Source organism: Pleurodeles waltl, chromosome 3_1 (assembly GCF_031143425.1).
Source record: "Pleurodeles waltl isolate 20211129_DDA chromosome 3_1, aPleWal1.hap1.20221129, whole genome shotgun sequence".
NCBI lineage: Eukaryota > Metazoa > Chordata > Amphibia > Caudata > Salamandridae > Pleurodeles > Pleurodeles waltl.
In genome coordinates this window covers 1,300,621,337-1,300,649,113 of record NC_090440.1, presented here as the reverse complement: position 1 = coordinate 1,300,649,113, position 27,777 = coordinate 1,300,621,337, and the positions used below count along the sequence as shown (strand labels likewise).

General features: G+C 50.3%; 1 protein-coding gene across 2 annotated transcripts in view; it reads left to right on the top strand.

Annotated features, from left to right (window-relative positions):
* Positions 1-27,777, top strand: part of ITGB5 (integrin subunit beta 5) — a 626,222-nt gene that overhangs the window by 381,814 nt on the left and 216,631 nt on the right. For both annotated transcript variants that reach the window (XM_069224638.1, XM_069224637.1), the window contains exon 8: positions 14,003-14,092. In XM_069224638.1, coding sequence (XP_069080739.1) covers positions 14,003-14,092 — 90 coding nt within the window. The remainder of the gene's footprint in view (positions 1-14,002; positions 14,093-27,777) is intronic.

The window sequence follows — 27,777 nt, the reverse complement described above, 5'->3', positions numbered from 1 at the left end:
CTGGCTAGGCTATACCCTTGGCATCTGACAGATAAGTCCTTAGGGATAAAATAAATGAGACAGCTACACAATACTTTGAGGAAAATTTAAGGGTCAGCATACACCATCTTTATTTTGTGGGAGGCCTTTAAAACCAAAATCAGGGGACACGCTCAGGAATTGATATGGAGCAAGAAGAAGGAATAAAATCTGCAGGGCGCGGAACTTGAAAAGGAAATTGAAGCCCCTGAGACCCCCTATCGCCTAGGTAGAGGGGGGTGGTGGACAGTGGTCGCCTGCACCAACTGTGGCTCAAGCGGCATGAACTGTATACATTGGACAAACATGCCCGGGCTTATGCGTTAGCGTCCCAGCGCCAACTGTATGATGTGGACGATAAAGCCAATAAACTATTGGCCTGGCTGGACATGTCCCGAGAACGGCCATGGGTCAGGGAGATACAGAAAAAGGAGGGTGCACCCTGCATGTCCAACAATGCCATAGCGGAAGCCTTTGCTACATATTATGAGAAGGTCTATACCTCGACAACCCGGATGACCGAGGAGGACTGCCTGGACCTTCTACAGACATTCCATTGCCTGGGCTCAGAGGAAGAAAGAGGGGCTTTAGATGCTGAGTTGACTGAAGAAGAGGTTACCTCTGAATGGCGTGAGCTCCAGTTGGGCAAAGCAGAAGGGCCAAATGGACTCCCAGCAAAACTTTTTAAGTGAATAGGGAGCAAGATAGCCAAACACATGCTGGTCTTGGTTCAGGAGGCACGGGGGCAGGGCTGCTGCGGGCGAATCAGAGGACCCCAACCATATCGGAATTCTGAAAAAAAGGCAGACCCCCAGAGGAGTGCGCCTTTTATAGCCCCTTCTCCCTTCTCAGTGCAGAGGTCAAGGTCCTGGAGAAGGTCTTGGCAACCAGACTGCATGTAATCATCACAAAGCTGATCCACCTGGACCAATCTGGCTTCATGCCGTCAAGATGCACACGTTTGAATCAGAGGTGACTATACGGGGTCCTACATATGACAAAACACCAGAGCAATGAGCAGGCGGCACTCCTGTCTTTCGGTGCCAAGATGGCCTTTGATAGTGTGGAGTGGCCATACATCATTGCCTCTCTTAAGGTGTTTGGTGTAGGGCTGCAGTTCTTTAACTGGATCAGCCTGTTGTACCGGGATCTGGTGGCCTGGGTGCGGGTTAATGCCACGCTCTCACAGCCCTTTGCCCTGCGCAGAGGCACCCGATAGGGGTGCCCGCTTTCCCCTATCCTATTTGTGTTGGCACTTGAGCCCTTGGTGGCGTGGATCCACCAGGACCCCTTGATTCGGCAGCATGGGAGGAGCGTATTTCCTTGTACGCAGATGACATTCTACTCTATGTCACCAACCCTGATTGTCCATCGATAAAATAATGCAGGTTCTTCACATATTTGGGGAGCACTCTGGTTACCAGACTAACTGGGACAAATCATTGGTGTGCCTACTGGCGGACCCCCCCCCCCCATCCCCCCCACCGTGCCCCCGGATTGCACCGTACCGATCGGCAAGGAGGGCTTTAAATATTTGGGGATATATGTCACTAGGAGTCAGGAGTGTTTCCTCTGGAAAAACCTACAGGCCCAGCTTGATAGATTCCATAGGGATGTGGCTCACTGGAGGGCATTGCCACTCTCCTTGATGGGTGGAGCCACCCTCTACAAAGTAATTAAATTGCCACAGCTCCTATGTGTCTTCCAGAACACTCCATATAGGTTACTGGCAGAGGTGTTTCAACAACTGGACTGGGGAATCAGACTGCTGTTATGGGACGGTGGCTGATCCTGCATCGCATTGCAAAAATTGAAGCTGGGGCTCAATGAGGGTGGGCTGGCCATCCCGGACCTCCTGCCCTACTTTTGGGTGACATAATTGATCAACATTAATGACTGGGCCTTTGCTGATCAGGGGGACCCAGCGTTTCGTGCGGACAGAGATTCGATTGGCAGGGAGGGATATGAACCGTCTTATAAAACCAGCTTGAAATAATTGCCGATGCACACGGGAACAGTGGTGAGAGCGTGGAATGACGCCATCTGTTTTTTGGGCTGGGGATCTACATTGACGGCCCAGACCCCATTGCGGTGTAGTGATTTATTGGGGGATCTTAGAGCCCAGGGTGGATTTTGCAAACTGTGTCTGTTGGGAATTGACCATTTGGGTGATATCTGGAGGGTCCAGGCACTGATGACGTTTGAAGTCCTCCAGCAAGAATATATTTTGGCAGACACTGAGCGCTATAGGTACCTGCAGCAGCGCCACACATTGTGCCGACATGTCCCGGGGAACGAGCGATTGCCGGAATCAGCCCCTCTAGAATACCACCTTCTGGCAAAACCATTGGAAGCGAGAGCCATATCTCTGATGTATAGGAAATTGATGTACAATTCCCCGGACACGATTATACCCTTCCGTGCTACACAGGAGGTAGACTTGGGAGCATTGGATGATAAAGATTGGGCAGAGGCAAGGCAAAGTCCCAGGGTAGTGGCGATTAGGGCCCGGTTCAGGTTGATCCAGTTGTGAATTCTGCACAGGGTTTATTACTCCAGGGTAGTGATGTGCAAGATTGGCAGGGCGCAGACCCCGTAGTGTTTGAGACAATGTTGGCAGGAAGGTACCTTCTATCACATTATATGGGCATACCCCACAATACAGGCTTACTGGCGAGGGGTGTCCAGGGTGGCGGCCCAGGTGCCTGGGAGGGCGGTCCCGCTGGATCCCATGTTGTTTCTACTCCATATAGTGGGGGAGGAGTCCTGGCCAAAGCATCAGGGACTGTGATTGGCTGTAGCGGCAATGGTGACCAAGTGTAACATTGCGCGGGCATGGGGTGCTGAGTCACCGGCCAGCGTACAGGAATGGCAATCAGACCTGGACTGGTGCCAGAGTGCAGAAAAAGTAATCTACCATAGTAGGGGTTGTCTGAAAAAGTGGGAGAAAATCTGGGGAGGTTGGGAGCCTACAGGAGTAAGGAGTGATTCTCTGAGTGGGAGCACATAGGTGGGTGGGAGGACTATAGACTGGCTATATCAAACTATTTCACCTGGGTGGTTCTTGATTGAAATGCTAGACCTCTGATGCTTGACACCCCTTATAATCCGTCTTTGAGTTGTAGATACATGCTGTATTGTTTATTGCTGCATTCTACATTGTGCAAACGCTGTTTTTGTTGCTTAATAAAAACAAAAAAAATAGATTGAATTTGTTTGAATGTCGTAGAGGGAAGTAGAGTTCAGTGACAGAGAGAGTTGTGGGGTGGAATAGGGTGGAGTGGATTGAGGTAGTGTGGTGGATTGGAGTAGAGTGGGGTGGATTGGGGAGAACAGGGTGGATTGAGTGGAGTTAGGTGGATTAGATTGGAGTGGGGTGTATTGAAATGGTGTGAGGTGGATAGGATTGGGGTGGATTAGAGTCAGTGGATTAGATTGGATTAGGTTTAGTGGTTTGGATTGGACTGGATTGGGGTAAAATGGATTGGATTGGATTGAAGTGGAGTGGGGTGGATTAGATTAGACTTGTTTGATTGGAGTGGGGAGGATTGGGTTCACTGGATTAGAGTGGGATTTGATTGGACTGGAGTGGGGTGGGTTGGCGTGGGGTGAATTGGAGTGGGGCGAATTGGATTGGAGTGGGGTGGGCTGGATTGGATTGAGGTTGGCTCAATGGATTGGTTGGGGTGGGACGGGCTGGATGGATTGAAGTATGGTGGACTGAACTGGGATGGGATCAAGTGGCTTGAGATAGAGTGGGTGGATTGTAGTAGAGTGTGGTGAATTGGAGTGAATAGGGTGGATTGGCGTGAGGCAGGGTAGTTTGGATTGGAGTGGGCTGGAGTGAAATATGGTGGGGTGGATTGGATTGGATTGGATTGGATTGGGGTAGGGTGGGTTGGGTTTGAGTGAGTTAGTCTGGATGGATTGGTCTGGAGTGTGATAATCTGAACTGGAAGGGGGTGGGGTGGACTGGGGTAGAGTAGGGTGGATGGTGGTAGAGGGGTAGAATGGAGTCAGATGGACTGGGGTGAGGTGGGGTGGATTGGAGCGAGGTGGAGTGAATTGAACTGGGATGGGGTAAATTAAAATGGGGTGGATTGTGATGGGGTAGACTGGAGGGTGGATTGGGGTGGGGTGGGATGGATTGGTATGGGGTGGATTGCATTGAGGGGGAGGTGATTTACATGGAGGCGGAGTGGATTAAAATCAAATCGGGGTTTATAGAGCGCAACGATCACCTATAAGGGTCTCAAGGCACTAAGGGGTTTGTCCTCTGAGCTTCAGCTAAAGAGCCGGGACTTGAGGTCATTCCTGAATTGAGGTAATGATGGTGACTTCCTGAGGTGCAGGGGCAGGGTGTTCCAGCTCTTTGCCACGAGATAGGTGAGGGATCTTCTACCAGCCAATGTTTTCCTTATACAGGGTATATTGGCTATTGCTTGTTGAGCGGAGAAGTCTGGTTGGGGAGTAGAATGTGATGTGGTGGTCGAGGTAAGCGGGTCCTTGGTTGTGTAGGACCTAGTAAGCGTGGATTAGGAGCTTGAAGTTAATACTTATCTCGATTGGTAGCCAGTGGAGATCTCTTATGTGGTTGGAGAATGTCCAGGATGAGTCTGGCAGAGGCGTTTGGATGTGCTGAAGTTTCTGTAGGTTCTTCTGGGTGGTACCGGTATAGAGGGTGTTGCCATAGTCGAGTCTGCTGGGAACCAGGGCATGGGTTACTGTTTTGCAGCAGTCCTTTGGGATCCATTTGTAGATCTTCCGGAGACGTCAGAGAGTGTGAAAGCAGGAGGATGCGCCTGAGTTGACTTGGTGGGTCACTGTGAGTGATGAGTCTAGGATGAAACCAAGGATGCACGCATGGTTTGTTGGGGTAGGGGGTACCGAGGGTCAATGGCCATCTCAGGCTGATGTGGAGATGGCCCCAGAATGAGGATCTGGGTTTTGTCAGAGGTGAGCCTGAGGCAGCTGTCCATCATCCAGGTGGCAACGGCTTCCATCCAATTATGGAAATTCTTGCTGGCAGTAGTGGGGTTTTCGGTCAGTAAGATGATCAGCTGGTTTCGTCGACATAGGAGATGATGTTCAGCCCGTGGTTCCTGACGATGGATGTGAGCGGGCCATGTGGATGTTGAAGAGTGTGGGTACCCGGGAGGAGCCCTGTGGAACTCCACATCTGATCTCCATAGGTTCTGAAAGGTAGGGCGGCATTCTGACTCTTTGTTCTGCCAGGCAGGAAGGAGTGTATCCATTGTAGGGCCTTTCCGCGGATGCCGGCTGCGTGGAGCCTGGAGCAGAGAATGAGGTGTAAGATCGTGTCGAAGGTGGCCGATAGGTCCAGTAGGATAAGGGATGCTGGGGTCGAGGAGCAAGTGGATGTTTTCTGTAGCGGTGAGGATGGCGGTCTTTGTGCTGTGGTTGCTCCTGAAGCCTTATTGGGAGGTTCCTAGGATGCTGTTGTCCTCGATGTGTTATGGATTGGATTGGAGTGGGGTTGACTTGATGGTGGTGGATCAGATTGGGATGTATAGCATTAGGGTGAGGTGGAGTGCAGTGGATTAGAGTTAAGTGGATTGGATTGAGTGGGGTGCATTAGGGTGTGGAGAAGGGTGGATTATGGTGGAGTGGATTGGATTTAGTTGAGGTACATTGGATTGGCTGGGGTGGATTGGACTGGGTTGTGGAGGATTGGGATGGATTGGAGTGGATTGTGGTGGATTAGACTGGAGTGGGGTGGATTGAATTACAGTGGGTTGGACTGGATTCAAGTGGGGTGGATTGGATTGGGGTGGGGTGTACTGTCTGGAGAGCAGTTGACAGGATTGAAGTGGGGTAGATTGAGGTGGTATGGAGTGGTGTTGATTGGACTGGAGTAGTGTGGACTGCATTGGGCTGGAGTGGGGTAGATTAAAGTGGATTGCATTGGAGTGGGATGGACTGGGTGGCGTGGGCTAGATTGGAGTGAGGTGTGTTGGATTGGAGTAGGGTGGGTTGGATTGGAGTAGGGTGGGGATGGATTGGCGTAGGGTGGATTGGACTGGAGTGGGGCAGATTGGATTGGAGTGGGCCGGATTGCACTGGAGTGGATTGGACTGGGCTGGATTGTGGTAGACTGGATTGGTGTATGGTGGACTGGATTGTAGTGGGGTGTATTGTGGTGTATTGAAGTGGGGTGAATTGGGATGGAGTGGGTGGATTGGATTGGGGTTAGGTGGATTGGATTGGAGTGGGAAAGATTGTTTTGGATTGGAGTGGGTTGTTTGTGATTGGAGTGGGGCAGGTTATTTTGGATTAAAGTGGGGTAGATTGGAGTGGGGCAGATGTAGGAGGCTGGCTTGACTTATAGTGGGTACCCTGTGGTACTTACACCCTGTGCCAGGTCCACTTATCCCTTATTAGTAGAATAGAGGTGTTTCTAGCAGTTTATGCTGATAGAAGGTAGCTATGGCAAAGCAGCTTAGGCTGAACTAGGAGGCATGCAAAGCTTCTACTACATCACTTATATCATATGCACAATATCATAAGAAACCACAATACACAGAGTTACTGTAGGAAGTTGGCTCTTTATGTACTATTTCAAAGTAAGAAATAGCATGCACAGAGTCCAAGGGTTCCCCTTAGAGGTAAGATAGTGGCAAAAAGAGATAATTCTAATGCTCTATTTTGTGGTAGTGTTTTCGAGCAGTAGGCTTATCAGAGGGTAGTGTTAAGCATTTGTTGTACACACACAGGCAATAAATGAGGAACTCAGAGACAATTCCAGGCCAAGAGGTTTTTGTATAGAAAAATATATTGTCTTAGTTTATTTTAAGAACCACAGGTTCAAGATTTGCAAACAATACTTTAAATGAAAGGTATTTCACTTAGGAACTTTAGGAACTTTGAATTAGCAAAATAGCATATACAGTTTTCACACAAATGAAATATAGCTATTTTAAAACTAGACAGTGCAATTTTCAACAGTTCCTGGGGGAGGTAAGTGTTTGTTAGTTTTGCAGGTAAGTAAACCACCTACGGGGTTCAAAGTTGGGTCCAAGGTAGCCCACCGTTGGGGGTTCAGGGCAACCCCAAAGTTACCACACCAGCAGCTCAGGGCCGGTCAGGTGCAGAGGTCAAAGCGGTGCCCAAAACGCATAGGCTTCAATGGAGAAGGGGGTGCCCCGGTTCCAGTCTGCCAGCAGGTAAGTACCCGCGTCTTCGGAGGGCAGACCTCTGGTGTTTTGTAGGGCACCGGGGGGGACACAAGTAAGCACAAAAAGTACACCCTCAGCTGCACGGGGGCGGCGCCGGGTGCAGTGTGCAAACAGGCGTCGGGTTCACAATAGGTTTCAATGGGAGACCAAGGGGTCTCTTCAGCGATGCAGGCAAGGGGGGGGCTCCTCGGGGTAGCCACCACCTGGGCAAGGTAGAGGGCTACCTGGGGGTCGCTCCTGCACTGGAGGTCGGATCCTTCAGGTCCTGGGGGCTGCGGGTGCAGTGTCTTTACCAGGCGTCGGGTCTTTGAAGCAGGCAGTTGCGGTCAGGGGGAGCCTCGGGATTCCCTCTGCAGGCGTCGCTGTGTGTGCTCAGGATGGTCAACTCTGGCTACTCACTGTCTTGTAGTCGCCGGGGAGTCTTCCCTGTGGTGTTTGTTCTCCACAAGTCGAGCCGGGGGCGTCGGGTGCAGAGTGCAAAGTCTCACGCTTCTGGCGGGAAACGTGTGTTGTTTCAAAGTTGCTTCCTTGTTGCAAGGTTGCAGTCTTTGTGGAGCAGAGCCGCTGTCCTTGGGAGTTCTTGGTCCTTCTAGATGCAGGGTCATCCTCTGAGGCTTCAGAGGTCGCTGGACCCTGTGGAACGCATCGCTGGAGCAGTGTCTTTAGAAGTGGGGAGACAGGCCGGTAGAGCTGGGGCCAAAGCAGTTGGTGTCTCCGGCTTCTCTGCAGGTTTTTCAGCTCAGCAGTCCTTCTTCGTCTTAGGTTGCAGGAATCTATCTTGCTGTGTTCTGGGAGCCCCTAAATACTCAATTTAGGGGTGTGTTTAGGTCTCGGGGTTAGTAGCCAATGGCTACTAGCCCTGAGGGTTGCTACACCCTCTTTGTGCCTCCTCCCTGAGGGGAATGGAGCACATCCCTGTCCCTATTGGGGGAATCCTCCATCTTCAAGATGGAGGATTTGTAAAAGTCAGAGTCACCTCAGCTCAGGACACCTTAGGGGCTGTCCTGACTGGCCAGTGACTCCTCCTTGTTTTTCTCACTATCTCCTCCGGCCTTGCCGCCAAAAGTGGGGCAGTGGCCGGAGGGGGCGGGCAACTCCACTAGCTGGAGTGCCTTAGGGTGCTGTAACAAAGGGGGTGAGCCTTTGAGGCTCACCACCAGGTGTTACAGTTCCTGCAGGGGGAGGTGAGAAGCACCTCCACCCAGTATAGGCTTTGTTACTAGCCACAGAGTGACAAAGGCACTCTCCCCATGTGGCCAGCAACATGTCTGGTGTGTGGCAGGCTGCTAAAACTAGTCAGCCCACACTGGTAGTCGGTTAAGGTTTCAGGGGCACCTCTAAGGTGCCCTCTGGGGTGTATGTTACAATAAAATGTACACTGGCATCAGTGTGCATTTATTGTGCTGAGAAGTTTGATACCAAACTTCACAGTTTTCAGTATCGCCATTCTGGTGCTGTGGAGTTCGTGCATGACAGACTCCCAGACCATATACTCTTATGGCTACCCTGCACTTAAAATATCTAATGTTTTGCTCAGACACTGTAGGGGCATAGTGCTCATGCACTTATGCCCTCACCTATGGTATAGTGCATCCTGCCTTAGGGCTGTAAGGCCTTCTAGAGGGGTGACTTATCTATACCTATATGCAGTGTGAGGTTGGCATGGCACCCTGAGGGGAGTGCCATGTCGACTTAGTCAATTTATCCCCACTAGCACACACAAGCTGGCAAGCAGTGTGTCTGTGCTGAGTGAGGGGTCCACAGGGTGGCATAAGACATGCTGCAGCCCTTCGAGACCTTCCCTGGCACCAGGGGTACCAGTTACAAGGGACTTACCTGGATGCCAGGGTGTGCCAATTGTGGAAACAAAAGTACAGGTTAGGGAAAGAACACTGGTGCTGGGGCCTGATTAGCAGGCCTCAGCACACTTTCAAATCATACCTTGGCATCAGCAAAGGCAAAAAGTCAGGGGGTAACCATGCCAAGGAGGCATTTCCTTACAGTTACTAAAAATAAAGGTACTTTATTTTTATGACAATATGCCACAAGTATCTCAGTGAGTACCCTCAGTAAGAAGGTAAGTAATATACACAAGTTATATGTACACAAACCCAAAACAGGCAAGTAAGACCTATGGGAGCTTGTAGAGGGTCGCTGGGACTGTAAGAAAACAGTCAGGGTGTCCAAGATACCCCACCCCAAGACCCTGAAAATTAGGAGTAAAGTACACCTACTACCCCAAAAGAGCACAATAGTCGTGATACGGGGATTCTGCAACAACAACAAACACCAGCAAGGCACTGAAGGTGGATTCCTGGACCTGAGGACCTGCAAGGCAAGAGGAACAAGTCCAAGAGGCGACAATTGTGTCCGGGGGGGGGGGCAGGTGCCCAGAAAACCCCAGATGAAGGTGCAAGGAAGCTGCCTCCGGGTGGAAGAAGCTTGGAGTTCTGCAACAACGAAGAGAACTAGGAACTTCTCCTTTGGATGGAAGATGTCCCACGTCACGATGAAGGTTGCAGAAGTGTTCCCACACAAAAATACCACAAACAAGCCTTGCTAGCTGCAAGAGTCGCGGTAGAGGTTTTTGGGTGCTGCTGGGGACCAGGAAGGACCAGGATGTCGCCCCTTGGAGGAGGAGACAGAGGGGGCGCTCAGCAACTCAAAGAGCCCCTACAGAAGCAGGCAGCACCCGCAGAAGTACCCGAACAGGCACTTAGAAGATTTGTGAAACGGCGCTGGCTCAGAGTCACAAAGGAGGGTCCCACGACGCCGGAGGCCAACTCAGAGGGGGTTGAGCACTACAGGACAGAGTGCTGGGGACCCAGGCTAGGCTGTGCATGAAGGAAATCCTGGAAGAGTGCACAGGAGCCAGAGCAGCTGCAAATCACGTAGTACACAGGTTTGCAGTCTGGCGTGTGGAGGCAAGGACTTACCTTCACCAAACTTGGACTGAAGCATCACTGGACTATAGGAGTCACTTGGATAGAGTTCCTGTGTTCCAGGGACCACGCTTGTCAGGATGAGAGGGGACCCAGAGGACCGGTGATGCAGTCTTCCCCCTGTGTTAGCAGGGGGAAGATTCCGTCGACCCACAGGAGATTTCTTCTTGGCTTCCAGTGCAGGGTGAAGGCAGAGCATGCACCACCAGGAAACAGTTGAGAAAGCCGGCAGGATAAGGCGCTACAATGTTGCTGGTAGTCGTCTTGCTACTTTGTTGCGGTTTTGCAGGCATCCTAGAGCAGTCAGCGGTCGATCCTTAGCAGAAGCCAAAGAGGGAAGTGCAGAGGAACTCTGGTGAGCTCTTGCATTCGTTATATGAAGAATACCCCAGAGGAGAGACCCTAAATAACCAGAAAAGGAGGTTTGGCTTCCAAGAAAGGAGGATTGGCTACCAAGAGAGGTAAAAGCCTATCAGAGGGGGTCTCTGACGTCACCTGCTGGCACTGGCCACTCAGAGCAGTCCAGTGTGCCCCCAACACCTCTGAATCCAAGATTGCAGAGGTCTGGGACACACTGGATGAGCTCTGGGCACCTCCCCTGGGAGGTACTGGTCAGGGGATTGGTCACTCCCCTTTCCTTTGTCCAGTTTCTCGCCAGAGCAGGGCCGGGGGATCCCTGAACCAGTGTAGACTGGCTTATGCAGAGATGGGCACCATCTGTGCCCATCAAAGCATTTTTCAGAGGCTGGGGGAGGCTATCCCTCCCCAGCCCTTCACACCTATTTCCAAAGGGAGAGGGTGTAGCACCCTCTCTCAGAGGAAATCCTTTGTTCTGCCTTCCTGAGCTGGGGCTGCCCAGACCCCAGGAGGGCAGAATCCTGTCTGAGGGGTTGGCAGCAGCTGCAGTGGAAACCCCAGAAAGGCAGTTTGGCAGCACCCGGGTTCTGTGCTAGAGACCCGGGGGATCATGGAATTGTCACCCCAATACCAGAATGGTATTGGGGTGACAATTCCATGATCTTAGACATGTTACATGGCCATGTTCGGAGTTACCATTGTGACGCTATACATAGGTAGTGACCTATGTATAGTGCACACGTGTAATGGTGTCCCTGCACTCACAAAGTTCGGGGAATTCGCCCTGAACGATGTGGGGGCACCTTGGCTAGTGCCAGAGTGCCCACACACTAAGTAACTTGGCACCCAACCTTCATCAAGTGAGGGTTAGACATATAGGTGACTTATAAGTTACTTATGTGCAGTGAAAAATGGCTGAGAAATAACTTGGACGTTATTTCACTCAGGCTGCAGTGGCAGGCCTGTGTAAGAATTGTCTGAGCTGCCTATGGGTGGCAAAAGAAATGCTGCAGCCCATAGGGATCTTCTGGAACCCCAATACCCTGGGTACCTAAGTACCATATACAAGGGGATTATATGTACCAATGAGAATTGGTAAAATTAGTCACCAGCCTGCAGTGACAATTTTAAAAGTAAAGAGAGAGCATAAACACTGAGGTTCTGGTTAGCAGAGCCCCAGTGATACAGTTAGGCACCACACAGGGAACACATGTAGGCCACAAACTTATGAGCGCTGGGGTCCTGGCTAGCAGGATCCCAGTGACACATAACAAACACACTGACAACATAGGGTCTTCACTATGCGCACTGGGCCCTGGCTAGCAGAATCCCAGTGAGACAGTGAAAACACCCTTACATATACTCACAAACAGGCCAAAAGTGGCGGTAACAAGGCTAGAAAGAAGCTACTTTCCTACACCAGATGAAATGGATTGAAGTGAGGGAAGTTGTTTTGGATTTGAGTGGGGCAGATTGGTTTGGATTGGAGTGGGGCAGACTGGAGTGGGACGGATTCGAGTTGGACAGATTGTTTTGGATTGGAGTGAGCCAGATTGTATTATAGTGGATTGAATTGGAGTGGATTGAATTGGGTAGGTTAATTGGATTGGGGTGAGGTGGATTGGAGTGGGGCATATTGGAGTGAGGTGGACTGGGGTGAGGGAGATTGTTTTGGATTTGAGTGGAGCAGATTATTTTGGATTGCAGTAGGGCAGATTGGAGAGTGAAGGTTGTTTTGGATTGGAGTGCAGCAGCTTTCAGTGGGGAAGATTATTTTGGATTGGGGCGGTTTGGGGGGTTGTTTTGGAGTGGAGCAGATTGTTCTGGATTGGAGTGGGGCAGATTGTTTTGGATTAGAGTGGGGCAGATTGTTTTGGATTAGAGTGGGCAGATTGTTTTGGATTAGAGTGGGGCAGATTGGAGTGGGGCAGTTTAGACTGGGGATGGTAGGGAGGATTGGAGTGGGGTGGATTGGATTGGGGTGAGTGGTTTGGATTGGAGTGGGATGTATTGGTGTGGGGCAAAGTGAGGTGGATTGGGGTGGGGCGTATTGGAGTGGGGTAGGTTGGGGTGTACTGCACGATTAATTGTTAAAGCATCATTAAAAAAATTGCACAATATAAAGAAGCAATGTTACTTTGCAGTATTTAGAACAAGATAATTGTTATCTTTTGAGAAGAGCGTCCACTAGTAAAAACAAAGGAAAACATGAGTGGAAAGTGAGAAAAGTCGACTTGGCAAAATAAAAGAAAGTTGGCTATTAAAAATTTTAAAATGCTATTATGTTTCTCCCGCTGGGCACATTTTTGCCAGTCACAAGCCTCCTGTTTGCAGGGCACTAGAAGTTAAAAAGAACAAAATAGTACCTTAATCATGTCGGGAGCAGCAGACGGGCACTGATTAAGTTGAATCAATAGGTGCTTGGTCCCTGCTCCACAGACAGGAATGGAAATTATGCGAGGCCTGAAGCGACGAATTATGAGGCTGTAAAAAAGATTGTCACGCAAGCCAATAAATGGTCAGAGATAGTCGGGCTCCAAGCACTTTAATGTCCACAACAGTCTTGCAAGCGAGACTCATAAGCTAGTACATGCACTTGCAGGCTTGGTCCTAAAAACATGCGGTTTGCCACTCTAATGGGAAGTATCTTGCATGATACATAAAAGTTTTGTCTCTCTAATCATTCATATTCTTGTTTATATCATGAACAGTTTTGTCTCAATAAGAGCTACTTCAAGATGCTCGCAGACATTGGTTGGAATAATCCAGAACATTTTGCATCTCTTCCGAAAGCCTAATGAATTCACTCTTATAGTGATTCCTAGAGAGACATGCGCAATATAAATACGTCTCTGCATTGCTTTTTCTTGGAAAAGCAGTACTAACAGAGGCCCTATAGTCTCAATATAGGGTAAAACCCAAAACCGGATTGAAAAGCAAACCAAACTGGGTTTTGCAGAATTTAAAAGCCATCGATTTTCTTACAAGAAATGTGTACCAGAAAGCATTTCTTTGCGTGGTGCAACATTGTATACGTTTTACACAAAAAATGTAATGTGCGAGTTAGAAAATCATCAGTAGCAAAAGTGATCATGGGCCTCCGTGTAGAATTAAATCATTAATTGGCAGTAAATAACTATTTGATTGTGACCTGGTGAGTTTGTATAGCATTCTGTTTTAGACCGCTGAGTATTTTCTATAGCAGAGGCATGTTTTGTGTTTTGATGTCTGTCAAAGTAGTAAGATATAATTTCTAATTTAGCTTCTTTGCCACGTATTTGGCAAATCTTATGTAAAATCCAGTCCCATAAGACACCTTCCATTGCCACATTTTTCCTGTGATCGTTTGTATAGAATAAAGTCACTGTTTCTCAATTTGTGCTCCATTTTTTACTTTTGATTTTTCTTTGAGACAACTGAGTGTATGCAAGTAAATCATTTTTCAAAATTCATATATACATATACATATTTGTTGTTTTATTTTTTTAGAATTTTACGTCCCTGATACCCGGAACAACAGTGGAGATCCTGGATAAAGACTCCAGAAATATTCTCCAGCTGATAATTAACGCCTACAACGTAAGGTTCAGTTCCCTTTACTTGGCTTAAAGCGCGTGTTTATTTACATGTTTTGGTCTCCTTAGTCGGCTCCATCTGGCCTTCCCTGAAGGCTGTCTGTGGTGCTCAAAATTACAAGATGCCTTTGTGATGTGTCTTCACCTGCAGGCGGAGGTCGCTCGCTCTTTTCACGCCGGGAATAAGCTGATGGGTATCATGGCTAGCCATGACATGCACTCTGCTGTACAGTTTCAATTAGAAAACAATACAATACACACCAAGTGTTTATACAAAGAGGAACCCATAATTGTATTCGTATTACAAAAGGTGTGTCGTGAGGGTAAGGAGCCTGATTACAGAGATTGCATCAACACTTAACGATTACAGAGAGGTTGCACTGATGCAGATTTGGACCAGAGAACATAGCAATGACTATCGCAAAATGTAGATTTTAGTCAGTCAGTTTGTGTAAAAGTCAATTGACATTTGTCATTTCGTGCAAATGTCAGTGAAAACATTCATCCTTAGTGCAGCCTGTATATTATTAAAGAAATATTTGTGTAAAATCACACTATTGCAGTCTGTGACCATATGGATAAACGCAAAAGGCAGGTTCATCTTTTAAACAATATCATTTCGATTGCTCAAACAAGGTAGCCACACTTCTGGTGACCGACTCGCAAGTGTACTTTGTGAATAGTGGTATCTGGTGTATTTCCTGGTTTTCAAGTGCTGCATTCTTCTTGCGACAGTCACACATTTTGTTTTACCGCCTCTCACCTTACTACATCGCAAAGGCTTCCTTAGGGCTTCAAAGGTAAGGCACATGAGTCTTCTGCTGACCTTCACTTCGCTTTACCCCACACTCCTCACACTCCTACCGCAAACCGATACACTTGTGGCCAAATACCTCAACTCTTACAACAATACCAAAGTGTGCTGATCGATGCTAACATGAACACACAGAATATATCACATTATAGCTAAGTGTGCATTGTGCAAAGGCTTACTCTGCTGATGTTCAGACACCGCACGTAGTAGCAACACCCACTGTTTTATAAAAATCAATTAAGTACCAGACAAAAGACAGATGATCTTCCTACCAACATCTCACCTGCCTAACTTGTATTCAACTCACCTAGCAGGCACACAGTTGCATCAGACGTATTAATCTAATGTCAGTGTACGGGCTGTACCAGGTGAACTGGTCCTCCTTATGAATGCATTTAAGCTTGCAAATTGCACCAGTCGATAAACATTTGTACAACAAACAGATCTAGCACCCGCCACATGCACCAACCTACTCAACTCACAATCCGCGCTACAAGTGGCAACTGGAATTTCTACTCAAAACACAATTCCATCAGCAGTCACTCGCAATACTATGGTTCCCTGCCCATGTAATGTATTTTACTCACCCACACACAACTTAGAAATCATCAAGGCATACAAAACTATGCACCTACAGCAGGTCATTAGGCTTCCCTATACTCTATGCCAACTCAAACAGCCACGGTTCCAAAAGACTGCCAGAGGCGGACCTGGAACAAACAAATTCCAGAATTATAACACAAGGAATGTGAATCTAGTTTTGATTGGTTTCTCGAGCAAGATCAGAGCTGAAGGCATATTATCAAAGCAGTGTCGGGGAATTCCGCCCATTCCTCCATGCCTACCCCTGTTCCAGTGTCTTTGGAGGAGGGTTTGTGAGGCAGATAGGCAAGCTTAGTTTACCCCCACATTACCCACCCTATGTGCCTGTCAACAGGGAACTGTCCACCCACTATTTTTACATGGTGAACGCCGTCCACCCTACCACAAAGTTGGATCTTGGCAAAATATGATGAATGTGTCCCGGTTGAGCTGGACACTTTCATCAGTGCCTGCATGTCATGTGCTTTCATTCGTTCTAGCAGCAACATGCAGGACAGGAGGGGGCTTTCCTATGTAAAATTTCTGCTGCCTCAGGACAAAGGCCGAAATTAAGGGGCCATCAGACCTCCTTTTGTTGATAAACCTGGCTGGGAGCTGTTTGGGGCCTTCCATCTAACTGCAACAGAATAACAAGTATTTGCAAAGCAATGGGTCTCGCTTTTGCCCGAGTTAGAGCTATTAGCATTGTAAATTCCTAACTGGACTTTTCTTGCCACATAAATTGGAAATAAAAAGTAAAACAGTTGACATAACTTGACTTTTCTTGCCACATAAATTGGAAATTAAAAGTAAAACAGTTGACATAAGCAACCCGATACAGAGCACGAAGGAGAGGCACAAAAGGAAAGCAAGTTTTGCTTGCAGTCAGACATATCGGCAAACGTGCAATTATCCATGTAACAGGGTCGATGGCCAGGGCGGGAACAAAACTGCCTCAAGGAAGGACAAACGTAAAACATTTATCAATGACCGAAAAGGATTTTTGAAAAACAAGCCCATGAACGAGTGATCGTGATGTGTGTGCAGTGGGCGAAGTTAAAAGCTCACAGATAGATTACAACTGGCCAGAGAGTTTGTGCGCTTGACCTAATAAACAAAGGCACACAGCTTGTTATCCCTTCACAAGTACTTAAGAGAGGCATGGTTTTATGAGAGATGTGCATATCCTGTAAGAAGGCCTGGTGTGATGGTCTATCCCAGTATTCACTCCAATAATTTAAATACTTCTATTTTGCTTTATTTCTTTTATAGTGCAACTCACCCCAATGCAGGGTGTTCCAGCGCTTTACATCATAGGTAAACATTATACATTGACAGTACATAATATGTGTGTAAATCAGCGTACAGGATGTGTTACATAATACAGTGAGAGTTACAAGGTGTAGGAATCACATGTCCTTCATAGCTCCCTGTGCTATATTAGAAAAATTACAAGTTGTGATCTGCAAGTTACAAAAGTATCTTTGTGTTACAAACAGTAACCCACTTACCTATCTATATAAAATTAAATTCCATCACTGCATAATACATGATGTGCTTTACAGGAGACACATTAACCCTCAATGTTGCTTTGATTCAAAACTGGGACTAGACAAAGCACACATCTCTGCAGCAAATGTGTTAACCTCCAGAGTTATCTTACCAGTATTATTATTTACTGGGTACTCAAAGATCTCTGCAGCAGATGCATTAACCCCATAAGCTATTTTAAAAAATGCAGACTTTGCAACCAATTATGCAGAAATTATTTACTTCCAAATTTCTCCTTTTTGCCAATTTCTTTGTGGCAGAGTTTAAAAAAAATAAATGTATAAATTGAGGCCCAGTTTTGTGTCGAGGTTGCGTAACTTTTTTTGCACAGCCCCCAGTGCAAAAAAATCTCACTTCTTAAATATAGCAATGCACTGAAATGTGTTTGTGATAGAACTCCTAAACATAAGTCTGTGATGTCATGTGCTATGACGTCACTTGCATACATCCTAACTTGGATAGTCACCCACTTCTTTTTTAGGACTTGTGCCCTGCCTGTCAGACAGTACTGTCCAGCGGATTGGGGCCAAGAGGTTAGGTGGCATGGCTGTGAGGCCTTGTGGCTGGGAGGGTTATTACGCCTTGGAGGATTGACTGTTAGGAGAGTAGAGTATCTTTATATTCATTACCTCATTATCGTAGTGAATTACTGTCAGAGCAGAAATATTGTTTTTATTGCTATTTTCCAGCTGCATAATAAAATGTGACTATTTTCACGACTTCAAAACCGTATACGCAATTTTGCACGATCCATGAAGGGTTTCTGATTGGCCGGTTTATTACTGGCATGGCCCGTATTTTAACGTCTCAGACGTCGCAAAAATGAGAAATATCACTTAAATCTGGTATTTCCCCTTTATCAGCACATACCTCTATGTCAAATGTAAGAAAAAAACCGTTAAAATTTTGCTCTAGAGGTGCCTCAAGGATCCCTGACTGGTAATGAAAACAAAGACAGAAAGCCCATGTTAAATATTAAAGCACCTATTTTATGGAGCGTTGTATTTAAGTACCATGTCCCAGCCTTTGCAGGATGGTAAAACCTGAACAAATGGCCAGTATTTTCCCAGGGAAATGTGCCAGCCCTACATGCTTCCCAGTTTTGAACTCCAGCTTCTGTTATCGAGGGTGTTCCGGAATGTACTGTTCTTGGAGTGTGTTGAACCGCGAGCAGCGCTCCTTTGCTGTAGAGCGTGTACAGCAAATGCCCCAATGTCAGCTGGCAGTCGGAGCCCATTGGGTAGCCGAGAAGGGCAGGCCCCACTAAAGATGGGGGTCTTGCGTTTCTTTTCATTTTGGCGCGTTCTTTATTTGACGCTTTCTGGATGGATTGTTTCGATCCGCTCATCACAGGGTGCTGCCTGCTGTGGGGAATTCCTAATTAATTTGGCAGAACATTGCTTCACACAAAGCTGTTTTTCTCTGAGCTTTTATGGTCTGAGCAGACTACTAATATGTTTATAATATCCAGTGTGTCCAGAATGTGTTTTGTTTATCGATGCGATGGCCGTGATGTTAAATTGAACGGTCGGTGTCAACACAATCCTTATAAACACGAGCACTGGGCCGCAACTGAGAGAGAACATGTCAAGGTCGAGTCAAGATTGAAAGCACAACACGGATCTACAATTTCTGTGTTTTTTTATGGTGAACGACTAAGAAAGACGTGCATAGAACATATATTTTGCTTCCGTTGCTGACTACATGATCAGAGTACTCTAAAGCGTATCAGTCTCGTTATGCATGTCACACTTGATCTTCGAGCGCAAGTTTTTACCACCTAGTCCTAGATCTAGCAAATACAGGAGCCTTAAAATGATCAAGGTCGGGAGAGTATATGATTCTAAAGTTGAGACAAACGTTGGCACAAACCCTAGTCGTCAGCGCTTTTAATTGCTGTAGTCCCCTTGCCGGTATCATACTTTGTAATGGAGCATCAGGTAATGCCCTGGACACAGCCATATGCCGCAAAATTCAGTATGTATGTGCCGTGCTTTTTTGATGTACCAGGACAGATCAGCTGTTGTTCTCATGATTGTTGTGACCAGGCTGTGTGACCTACAAGTAACTGTGTAAGGTGCAGAGGTCATGATCCTGGACCACATTTATTTTATTATCCATAGTATTTAGTTAAGATCAGCTAAGTAACGCACTTTAAACATTGTTCGTATTTAGAGTGGTACTTGTAGATCATGCAAACACCAACATAACATTGTAATATAATATTCATCAGTAATTTAGTAGGCACTCTGTTATATATCTGGAGACAGCATTGTATGTAAAAATAAAAACCATCCCAGACCTCGTTTCCGGTACCCTCTTACGCGGGTCTTTTTTTACATCAGCCTCTAGAACCAAGTTTGTGAATGCCCTTGCTTTACTCCTTTAGGACTTAGGGGGTCATTCTGACCCTGGCGGTCGGGGTGAAAGCGGCGGCCAACCCGCCAACAGGCAGGCGGTCAAAAAAATGGAATTCTGACCCTGGTGGGAACCGCCAACACAGACCGCCACTTTAACACTCCGACCGCCACGGCGGGACAAACAAACAGCGCGGCGGTCACCGCCAACAGGCAGGCGGCAGACAATGTACCGCCCACACTATCACGACTCACCAATCCGCCACCTTTTCCGGGGCGGGAGCCCCGCCGATAGAAACACGGCGGAAACAGACATTTCCAATGGAAAACGCTCACCTCGACACACTCCACGCGGAATCGGGACAGCATGGAACCGGAACTCCACATCCTCCCAGCCATTGCCTTCCTGCTCTTCTTCCAGGATCACGAACCTCGCCGCAGACGACAACGGTGAGTACTGCACCTACGACACAGGGAAGGGGGGAGGAGGAAAGGTTACGGGCACACACATACGCCACACACCCACCCCCACCCTCACCCCCACCGATATACCTACACACCAATGCAGATTAAAAAGTCAGAGTGACACCCCCAAACCCCCACAAAAAAAAGCAAAGACAAAAGGCAATCATTGTAAAATTAGAACTATATTATTGCAACAATAAAATATAGCGTTCTTAGCAACATATAAAGAATTATTACACATCTAGAACCATATCCATACAAGTAGCAAAAGTCCGGCACAGTTATGCAAAGTACAAATGTCCGTGGGCCAATGTTCAGCAACACATGGGCAAAGCCCACACACGAGATCGAGTCCATTGGAGAGAACACTGCTGGGGCATCTAAAAAATTAAAAACAGGCACCTCAGGGGGAAGGGAAGGGGGGGCAGCTCAGCCACATGAGTCCACGACGCCAGATCCACGAAGGGCCTCCATGCCCACTGTGCCATCCTGGGGAGTGCAAAGCCACTGTCTCACAAGTCTCTACAGTGGGTGGCTTGCCCACTGTGCCATCCTGGGGAGTGCAAATCCACAGTCTCTCAAGTCTATACAGTGGGTGGGTTGCCCACTGTGCCATCCTGGGGAGTGCAAAGCCACAGTCCATCAGGTGGATAACAGAGTCCACTGGTCATGGAGGAGGCATGGTGGGCAGAGTGCCTCGTGAAGCCCTGCCCGACACAGAACCAGGACTGCCAATGGGCCAGCGGTGCTTGACAGGAAGGGCCCAGCGGAGCAGTGCTTGACAGGAAGGGCCCAGCGGAGCGGTGCTTGAGATGAAGGGCCCAGCGGAGCGGTGCTTGACAGGAAGGGCCCAGCGGAGCGGTGCTTCTCATGGCGGCCCTTGTTCAGCAGTGCCTCTCACGGCGGGGCCCTGTTTAGCGGTGCTTCTCACGGCGGGGCCCTGTTCAGCGGTGCCTCTCACGGCGGGGCCCTGTTCAGCGGTGCCTCTCACGGCGGTCCCTGTTCAGCGGTGCCTCTCACGGCGTTGCCCTGTTCAGCGGTGCCTCTCACGGCGTTGCCCTGTTCAGCGGTGCCTCTCACGGCGGGGCCCTGTTCAGCGGTGCCTCTCACGGCGGTCCCTGTTCAGCGGTGCCTCTCACGGCGGTCCCTGTTCAGCGGCGCCTCTCACGGCGGTCCCTGTTCAGCGGCGCTTCTCACGGCGGGGCCCTGTTCAGCGGTGCCTCTCACGGCGGGGCCCTGTTCAGCGGCGCTTCTCACGGCGGGGCCCTGTTCAGCGGTGCCTCTCACGGCGGGGCCCTGTTCAGCGGTGCCTCTCACGGCGGGGCCCTGTTCAGCGGTGCCTCTCACGGCGGTCCCTGTTCAGCGGTGCTTCTCACGGCGGCCCTTGTTCAGCGGTGCGTCTCACGTTGGCCCTTGTTCAGCGGTGCTTCTCACGGCGGTCCCTGTTCAGCGGTGCTTCTCACGGCGGGGCCCTTGTTCAGCGGTGCTTCTCACGGCGGGGCCCTTGTTCAGCGGTGCTTCTCACGGCGGCCCTTGTTCAGCGGTGCCTGTCTTGTGTTTCGAGTGAACCACACCTGGCCAATACTTGCCGCTCAGTCAGCATCGGACCTTTCCGTTGCGGGGCCCTCTTGTGATGGAGTCCTGGGTCTCTGGGTCTCTTCCGATACCCCCGGAATGGGGCTGGTGGGGCCCTCATGGCCAGGTCGGCTGCTCCCTGCCTTTTGAGTTTTGCTGCCCTTGGCCTCCTTGGCAGACTCTCCGTGGCCCTTGGCTCCCCTACCCGATGTGGCAGGTGACGGTGCAAGGCTACCCTCCTTGGGGCAGGCGTATCAGGCCTGCCGCGCCTGGCCTTCAGCTTTTTGCTCCTCTTCCCAAGGGGGGGGCTGGCTGTGCCTTTGCTGCTGGACGATGTCCCAGCCCAAGGAAAGGGCGGACTCCAAAAACCAGACACGACGTTCTTGGGAGTTGCTGGGCTAGTGGTGGCTGAGGTGTTTGTGGAACTCTTACCAGATGGAGGGGGTGGGTCAGGTGAGGAAAAGAGGTCCACTTTAGAGAGGACATTTTTTTTAGGAGCCATGGGAAGGGTAGCTGGAGTGGGTATGGGAGTGGAGGAAGAGGATGTGGTTGTAGGAGAGTCAAGTGTGCTGTCTTTGGGTGCAGGTGCTTGGGCTGGAGGCTGACGTGAGGTGGATGGCTGTTGTTTGGGTGCCTGCCTGCGTTTGTGTGGTTTGGAAGCGGGGGTGACAGACACACTGGGAGAGGACACAGGGGACGTGTACATGGCAGTGGGGGTGGTGACTGCACGTGTGCGGACTGTACTGGAGGGTGTGCTGGTGATGGGTGTAATGGCTGATGGTGGTGTGCTTGCAGGTGTGAGTGGAGATGTCACAGGGAGGGAGGAGGGAGACGAGGAGGTGGGGGACACAGAGGAGGTAGTGGCTGTTGGCATGTTTGCATCTGTATGTTGCTTGGGTGAATGCTTGTGTGTTCTGTGGTGCTTATGTCTGGATGAGCTTCCCTTGGGTGTTGAGGTGTGTGCAGGCTGGTCTGTAGGTGTGGATGGGATAGGCAGAGGAACAGGGGAGTGGGACTGGGTGGAGGGAGTTAGAAGAGGGAGGCTGGAGACAGGGACAATTGCTGCCGTCAGTGCTGAGGCCAGAGCGTTGAACGATCGCTGATGGGCAGCCTGACCCGAATGAAGGCCCTCCAGGTATGCATTGCTTTGATGCACCTCCCTCTCCACACCCTGGATGGCATTCAAAAGGGTAGACTGCCCAACAATGATGGTCCTCAGGAGGTCAATGACCTCCTCACTGAGGGCAGCAGGGGTGACTGGGGCAGGGCCTGAGGTGCCTGGGGCGAAGGAGATGGCTGGCTTCCTGGCCGTGCGGGCACGGGCCGAAGGCCGAGGGGCTGCTGGGAGGGCGGTGCTGGTTCGCTGGGTGGCGGCTGTACCTGTAGTATCGGTGGGCACGGATGTTGCCGCCACCGCAAGGGAGCTCCCATTCGAGGACGTGTCGGTGTCACTGACGTCTGCACGGGTCCCCGTGGTGGAGCCCCCCTCACCCTCCGTCTCACTGGTCATGTCGGAGTCCGTTGCATGGCCCTCCGGGGCCATGTGAGATGCAGCTCCCTCCTGCGCCGATGCCACTTCTCCTCCGCCTGATGATGCTAATGCACACATTCACAGAAAAACAAAGAAAATGGGGGGGGGGGTGGAAAACATAAAGACAAGTTGAGTGCATGCATTGGGGACACCGTTGGCGGAGAGGACAGACACAGAAGCCCCCTGCACTACGCTGCGCACTTGGGGTACACAACTCATTCCATGGGACATGCCCTACAAGCCTATGGGCGACAACTGCCCACACAGAATACACAGGTCCATGAATCGCGTTACTAGGCACCCTACTGAGGTGGGGGGCGGGGGCACAGGACCATACCTCACGGAGGGGCCTATCCTACTGAAATCGCCCTGGCCTAGGGATACGCACAGCCCTCCTCCCCCACCCAGGCACCTCCACTGCGCGCTAAATAGCTGAATGTGCTGGTACTCACCCCCTTGTGTCTGCTGTGAGGTCCTCAAACGCTCATCTAAATCGGGGTAGGCCACCGCCAGAATCCGGGACATCAGGGGGGTCAAGGTACGACTGGCACCCCTCCTAGGTTGGGAGGCCATCCCCAGCAGAGCCTCGGCGGTCTTCCTGCTCCCGCGGCGGATGTCCTCCCACCTCTTGCGGCAGTGGGTGCCCCGTCTGTTGTGGACCCCCAGGGCCCGGACGTCCTTGGCGATGGCACGCCAAATGTTGATCTTCTGATGGGCGCTGACCTATGTGACATGTACAGGGGGGGAAGAGAAACATCATCACTTTTCTGCATGCTCGATGTGAGTGGCCCCCCTCCCCAAACTTGACCTGTGGCACATGCTCTCATCTGTCGTGCCATGCATTCATCATTCGCTGCCCTCCCCTCCATCGTACATCCTCACCACTCATCACAGGCATACCCACTATGCATTGCCCCCCGTGTACTCACCTGTTGGTCTGGAGGACCGTAGAGTAGCGCATACTGGGGGAGGACCCCGTCCACGAGCTTCTCCAACTCTTCTGAAGTGAAGGCGGGGGCCCTTTCCCCAGTCGCAGCAGCCATTGTCACTTCCAGACCGAGGTCACAGCAGCACTTGCAGTATGGGTCCTCTCCTGTGGATGCTCAGGTCTCGTGTGATTAAGCATAGAGAAAATGGCGGTTACGGCCGCGGCGGTGCGTACCGCGACCGCCGGCGCTCATCGCCATTGGCTCCTGAAACCCATAGGGTTCAATGTTGTCCAATGCGGCTTTGCGCCGCGGACTGCGACCGCCTACCGCCACGGTGTGCCACGCCAGCGCAATGACCTCACTTCACATTGTCACACTTCACAGGTCAGGCAGCCGCCATTTCAAGGGCCCACATGGCTTAATTCCTACTGCGTCACACATGGCTAGGCCTTGCACCGACATTCATACTAGCCATTCAATCCCGAGAGATTCGTGTTATGTGCATGCTGTGGGCACTTACCTGTGGGTTGCTTGACTCTGTGCTCCATGTTGTCCTTCCTAGGCACCGTCCGCTGGGACTTGCGAGGAGACGGAGGAATGTTCCCGTGTACAGACCGCTGGTGGACCTGTCGACAATGGAAGAAAGACATGTCATACCCACCTACAGACTCAACCGTGCCACTATACAGGAACTGTGTGCCCAGCTGGAGCCAGACCTGATGTCACCCATCCGCCAACCCACAGGGATTCCGCCTCTAGTGCAGGTGCTGTCAGTACTGCATTTTTTGGCCAGTGGATCATTTCAAACTACAGTGGCCATTTCATCTGGGATGTCTCAGCCTATGTTTTCAAAGGTGTTGTCCAGAGTGTTGTCTGCCCTGATGAAATACATGCGGAGCTACATCATTTTCCCTGAGGTGGGTGACTTGCCTACAGTGAAGGGTGATTTCTATGTCCTTGGACACATTCCCAATATCATTGGTGCCATTGATGGTACCCATGTGGCTTTGGTTCCCCCAAAAGACAATGAACAGGTGTACAGGAACCGAAAAAATTATCATTCGATGAATGTCCAGGTGGTCTGTTTGGCTGACCAGTACATCTCCCATTTAAATGCCAAGTTCCCAGGGTCAGTGCATGACGCGTACGTCATGCGAAATAGCAGCATCCCTTATGTGATGGAACAGCTACAGAGACACCGTGTGTGGCTAATTGGTGACTCTGGTTACCCAAACCTGCCTTGGCTATTGACCCCAGTGAGGAATCCCAGGACCAGGGCAGAGGAACAGTACAATGAGGCCCATGGGCGTACTAGGAGGGTGATTGAGCGGACCTTCGGCCTCCTGAAGGCCAGGTTTAGGTGCCTGCATATGACTGGTGGATCCCTAATGTACTCACCAAAGAAGGTGTGTCATATCATCGTGGCCTGCTGCATGCTTCACAACCTGGCTTTGCGACGCCAGGTGCCTTTCCTGCAGGAGGATGGTCCAGATGGTGGTGTTGTGGCCGCTGTGGAGCCTGCGGAGAGTGAAGAGGAGGAAGACGAAGAGGACGACACAGACAACAGGGACAGAGTGATACTGCAGTATTTCCAGTAACACACAGGTAAGAATCTACTCCTGCATTGTATTATATCTGTAACTGTAGTGGCTCTCTACTGTCTGACCTTTCACCCCAATGTATGGTAACTTAGTTGTGTATTTCACTTCCTATTTCAGTGATCTGATCCCCACGGAGTGCCCTCTGGTTTATTTCCCCATGGACTACCGCTGTGTGACACTGGTATGTTGTCATCACAATGTAAATAGAAATGTTTTGTTGGTTATATCGAATACATTTGGATTTAAATAAATAGATAGCAGACTCCAGTTGGTTTTTGTGCAATAATTGTGTTTATTGAAGTTTAAAAATAGGTGTATAGTTCAAAAAGGGTAATGGGTGATGGTGGAGACATGTCCATGACAGAGTCCAGACTTTCGTTCCTACAGGTGCATTGTCCATATGCCTGTGGAAGGTGGAGCAGGGGCAGTTCAAGGTTGGACAGGGTGAACAAGTGGGACAGTGGGATGACATCCGGGGGTATCCGTGCATGGCGGGGGTCTTGACATCCTACTCTGTCTTCTTCCTAGATCTCAGGCCTTTCTTGCGGGGTGGTTCTTGTTCTGCAGGGGGTGGGGTCCGGGTGGGCCGTTGCTGTTGTGTCGGGGCATCCTGACCACTAGCGCCGGCAGAGGTGGTGGGCTGTTCTTCCTCATGCTAGTGGCAGGGGCCCTTTGGGGGGCCACATGGACCCGCAAAGTGGTGACAATCTGGTTGAGTGCCACCACCATTGTACCCATTGCGGAACTGATGCTGCGCAGTTCTTCCCGGAACCCCATATTCTGTTGCTCATGCAGAAGCAGGATCTCCTGCAACCTGGCCAGGACCGTCGCCATCGTCTCTTGGGAGTGGTGGTACGCTCCCATGATGGTGGTGAGGGCCTCTTGGACAGTGGGTTCCCTAGGCCTGTCCTCCCTCTGTCGCACAGCAGCCCTCCCAGTTCCCCTTTGTTCCTGGGCCTCTGTCCCCTGGACGGTGTGCCCACTACCACTGCCCCCAGGTCCCTGTTGTTGTTGGGGTTGTGGGTTACCCTGGGTGCCCTGTACTGGTAGACACACCGCTGCTTGACCTGTCCTGGAGACAGAGGCATGGGCCCGCTGGGTGGGTGCTGTGCTGGTGTTTCCAGAGGGGGGTAGGTCTGCTGTGGCCTGTGGCTGGCTGAGGGTAACCGACTATCCAGAGGTCCCCGATGGTCCGGGCTGGTCATCAGGTTCTAGGTCGACAGAGCTGCTGTCATCACTGGGGGCCTGTTCTGGGGGTGGGATGGACAAATCTGGACCCTCCTGGCCGGTGTGTTGGCGTTCGGGCCCTGCAGGGGTAAAAGAGTATGGTTATTGCTTCTGTGTGTGCCATGGCGTGCGATTTGTGGGTGTCCTTGTCCCCCAGTGCTGGCAGTCCCTTGTGGAAGGAGTTGTGAGGGTGGTTTGTGGGGGGGGATGGGTATGTGCAGTGGTCATGCTTAGGTGATGGGTGTCCATGGTTTGTGTTGGCATTCAGGGGTTGGTGTTGGGTTGGGTGGGTTGTGCTGGTGAGAAATTAGCAGGGAGGATGTGTGCTGGGGGGTTGGGGGTGAGGGTGGGGGTGTGGGTTGGCATGCTGGTGGTTGGGGGGGTGAAGTAGTTGAGATTTGACTTACCAGAGTCCATTCCTCCGCCTACTCCAGCGAGGCCCTCAGGATGCAGGATGTTAAAGACCTCTTGCTCCCATGCTGTGAATTCGGGTGGAGTGGGTGGGGGTCCGCCGCCAGTCTTCTGCACAGCGATGTTGTGTCTTGACACCATCGACCGCACCTTCCCCCGTAGGTCGTTCCAGCGCTTTCAGATGTCTTCCCGATTTCTGGGATGCTGTCCCACAGCGTTGACCCTGTCGACGATCCTTTGCCATAGCTCCGCCTTCCTGGCTATTGTGGTGTGCTGCACCTGTGTGCCGAAGAGCTGGGGCTCTACCCTAATTATTTCCTCCACCATGACCCTGAGTTCTTGGTCCGAGAACCTGGGGTGTCTTTGGGGTGCCATGGGGTGGTGTGGATGAGGTGTGGGGTGGTGTTTGTGGTGCTGAGTGTGGTGGTGTGTGGTGTTTTGTGCGTAGATGTGGTGTGGGTGATGAGGTTGGGTTCCTGTGTGTGTTGTGGTTTGCGTTCCCTGTGCTCTCTCTCTGTGTATTGCGCCTTGTCTCTGAATTTCGATTTGTGGGGGTTTGTGGGTGATGTGGGTGTGTGTTTTATATTGTATTGGGTGTGTGGGAGTGGTGTTTGTATGTGTATCAGGTGTGTGTGTTTCAAATTGT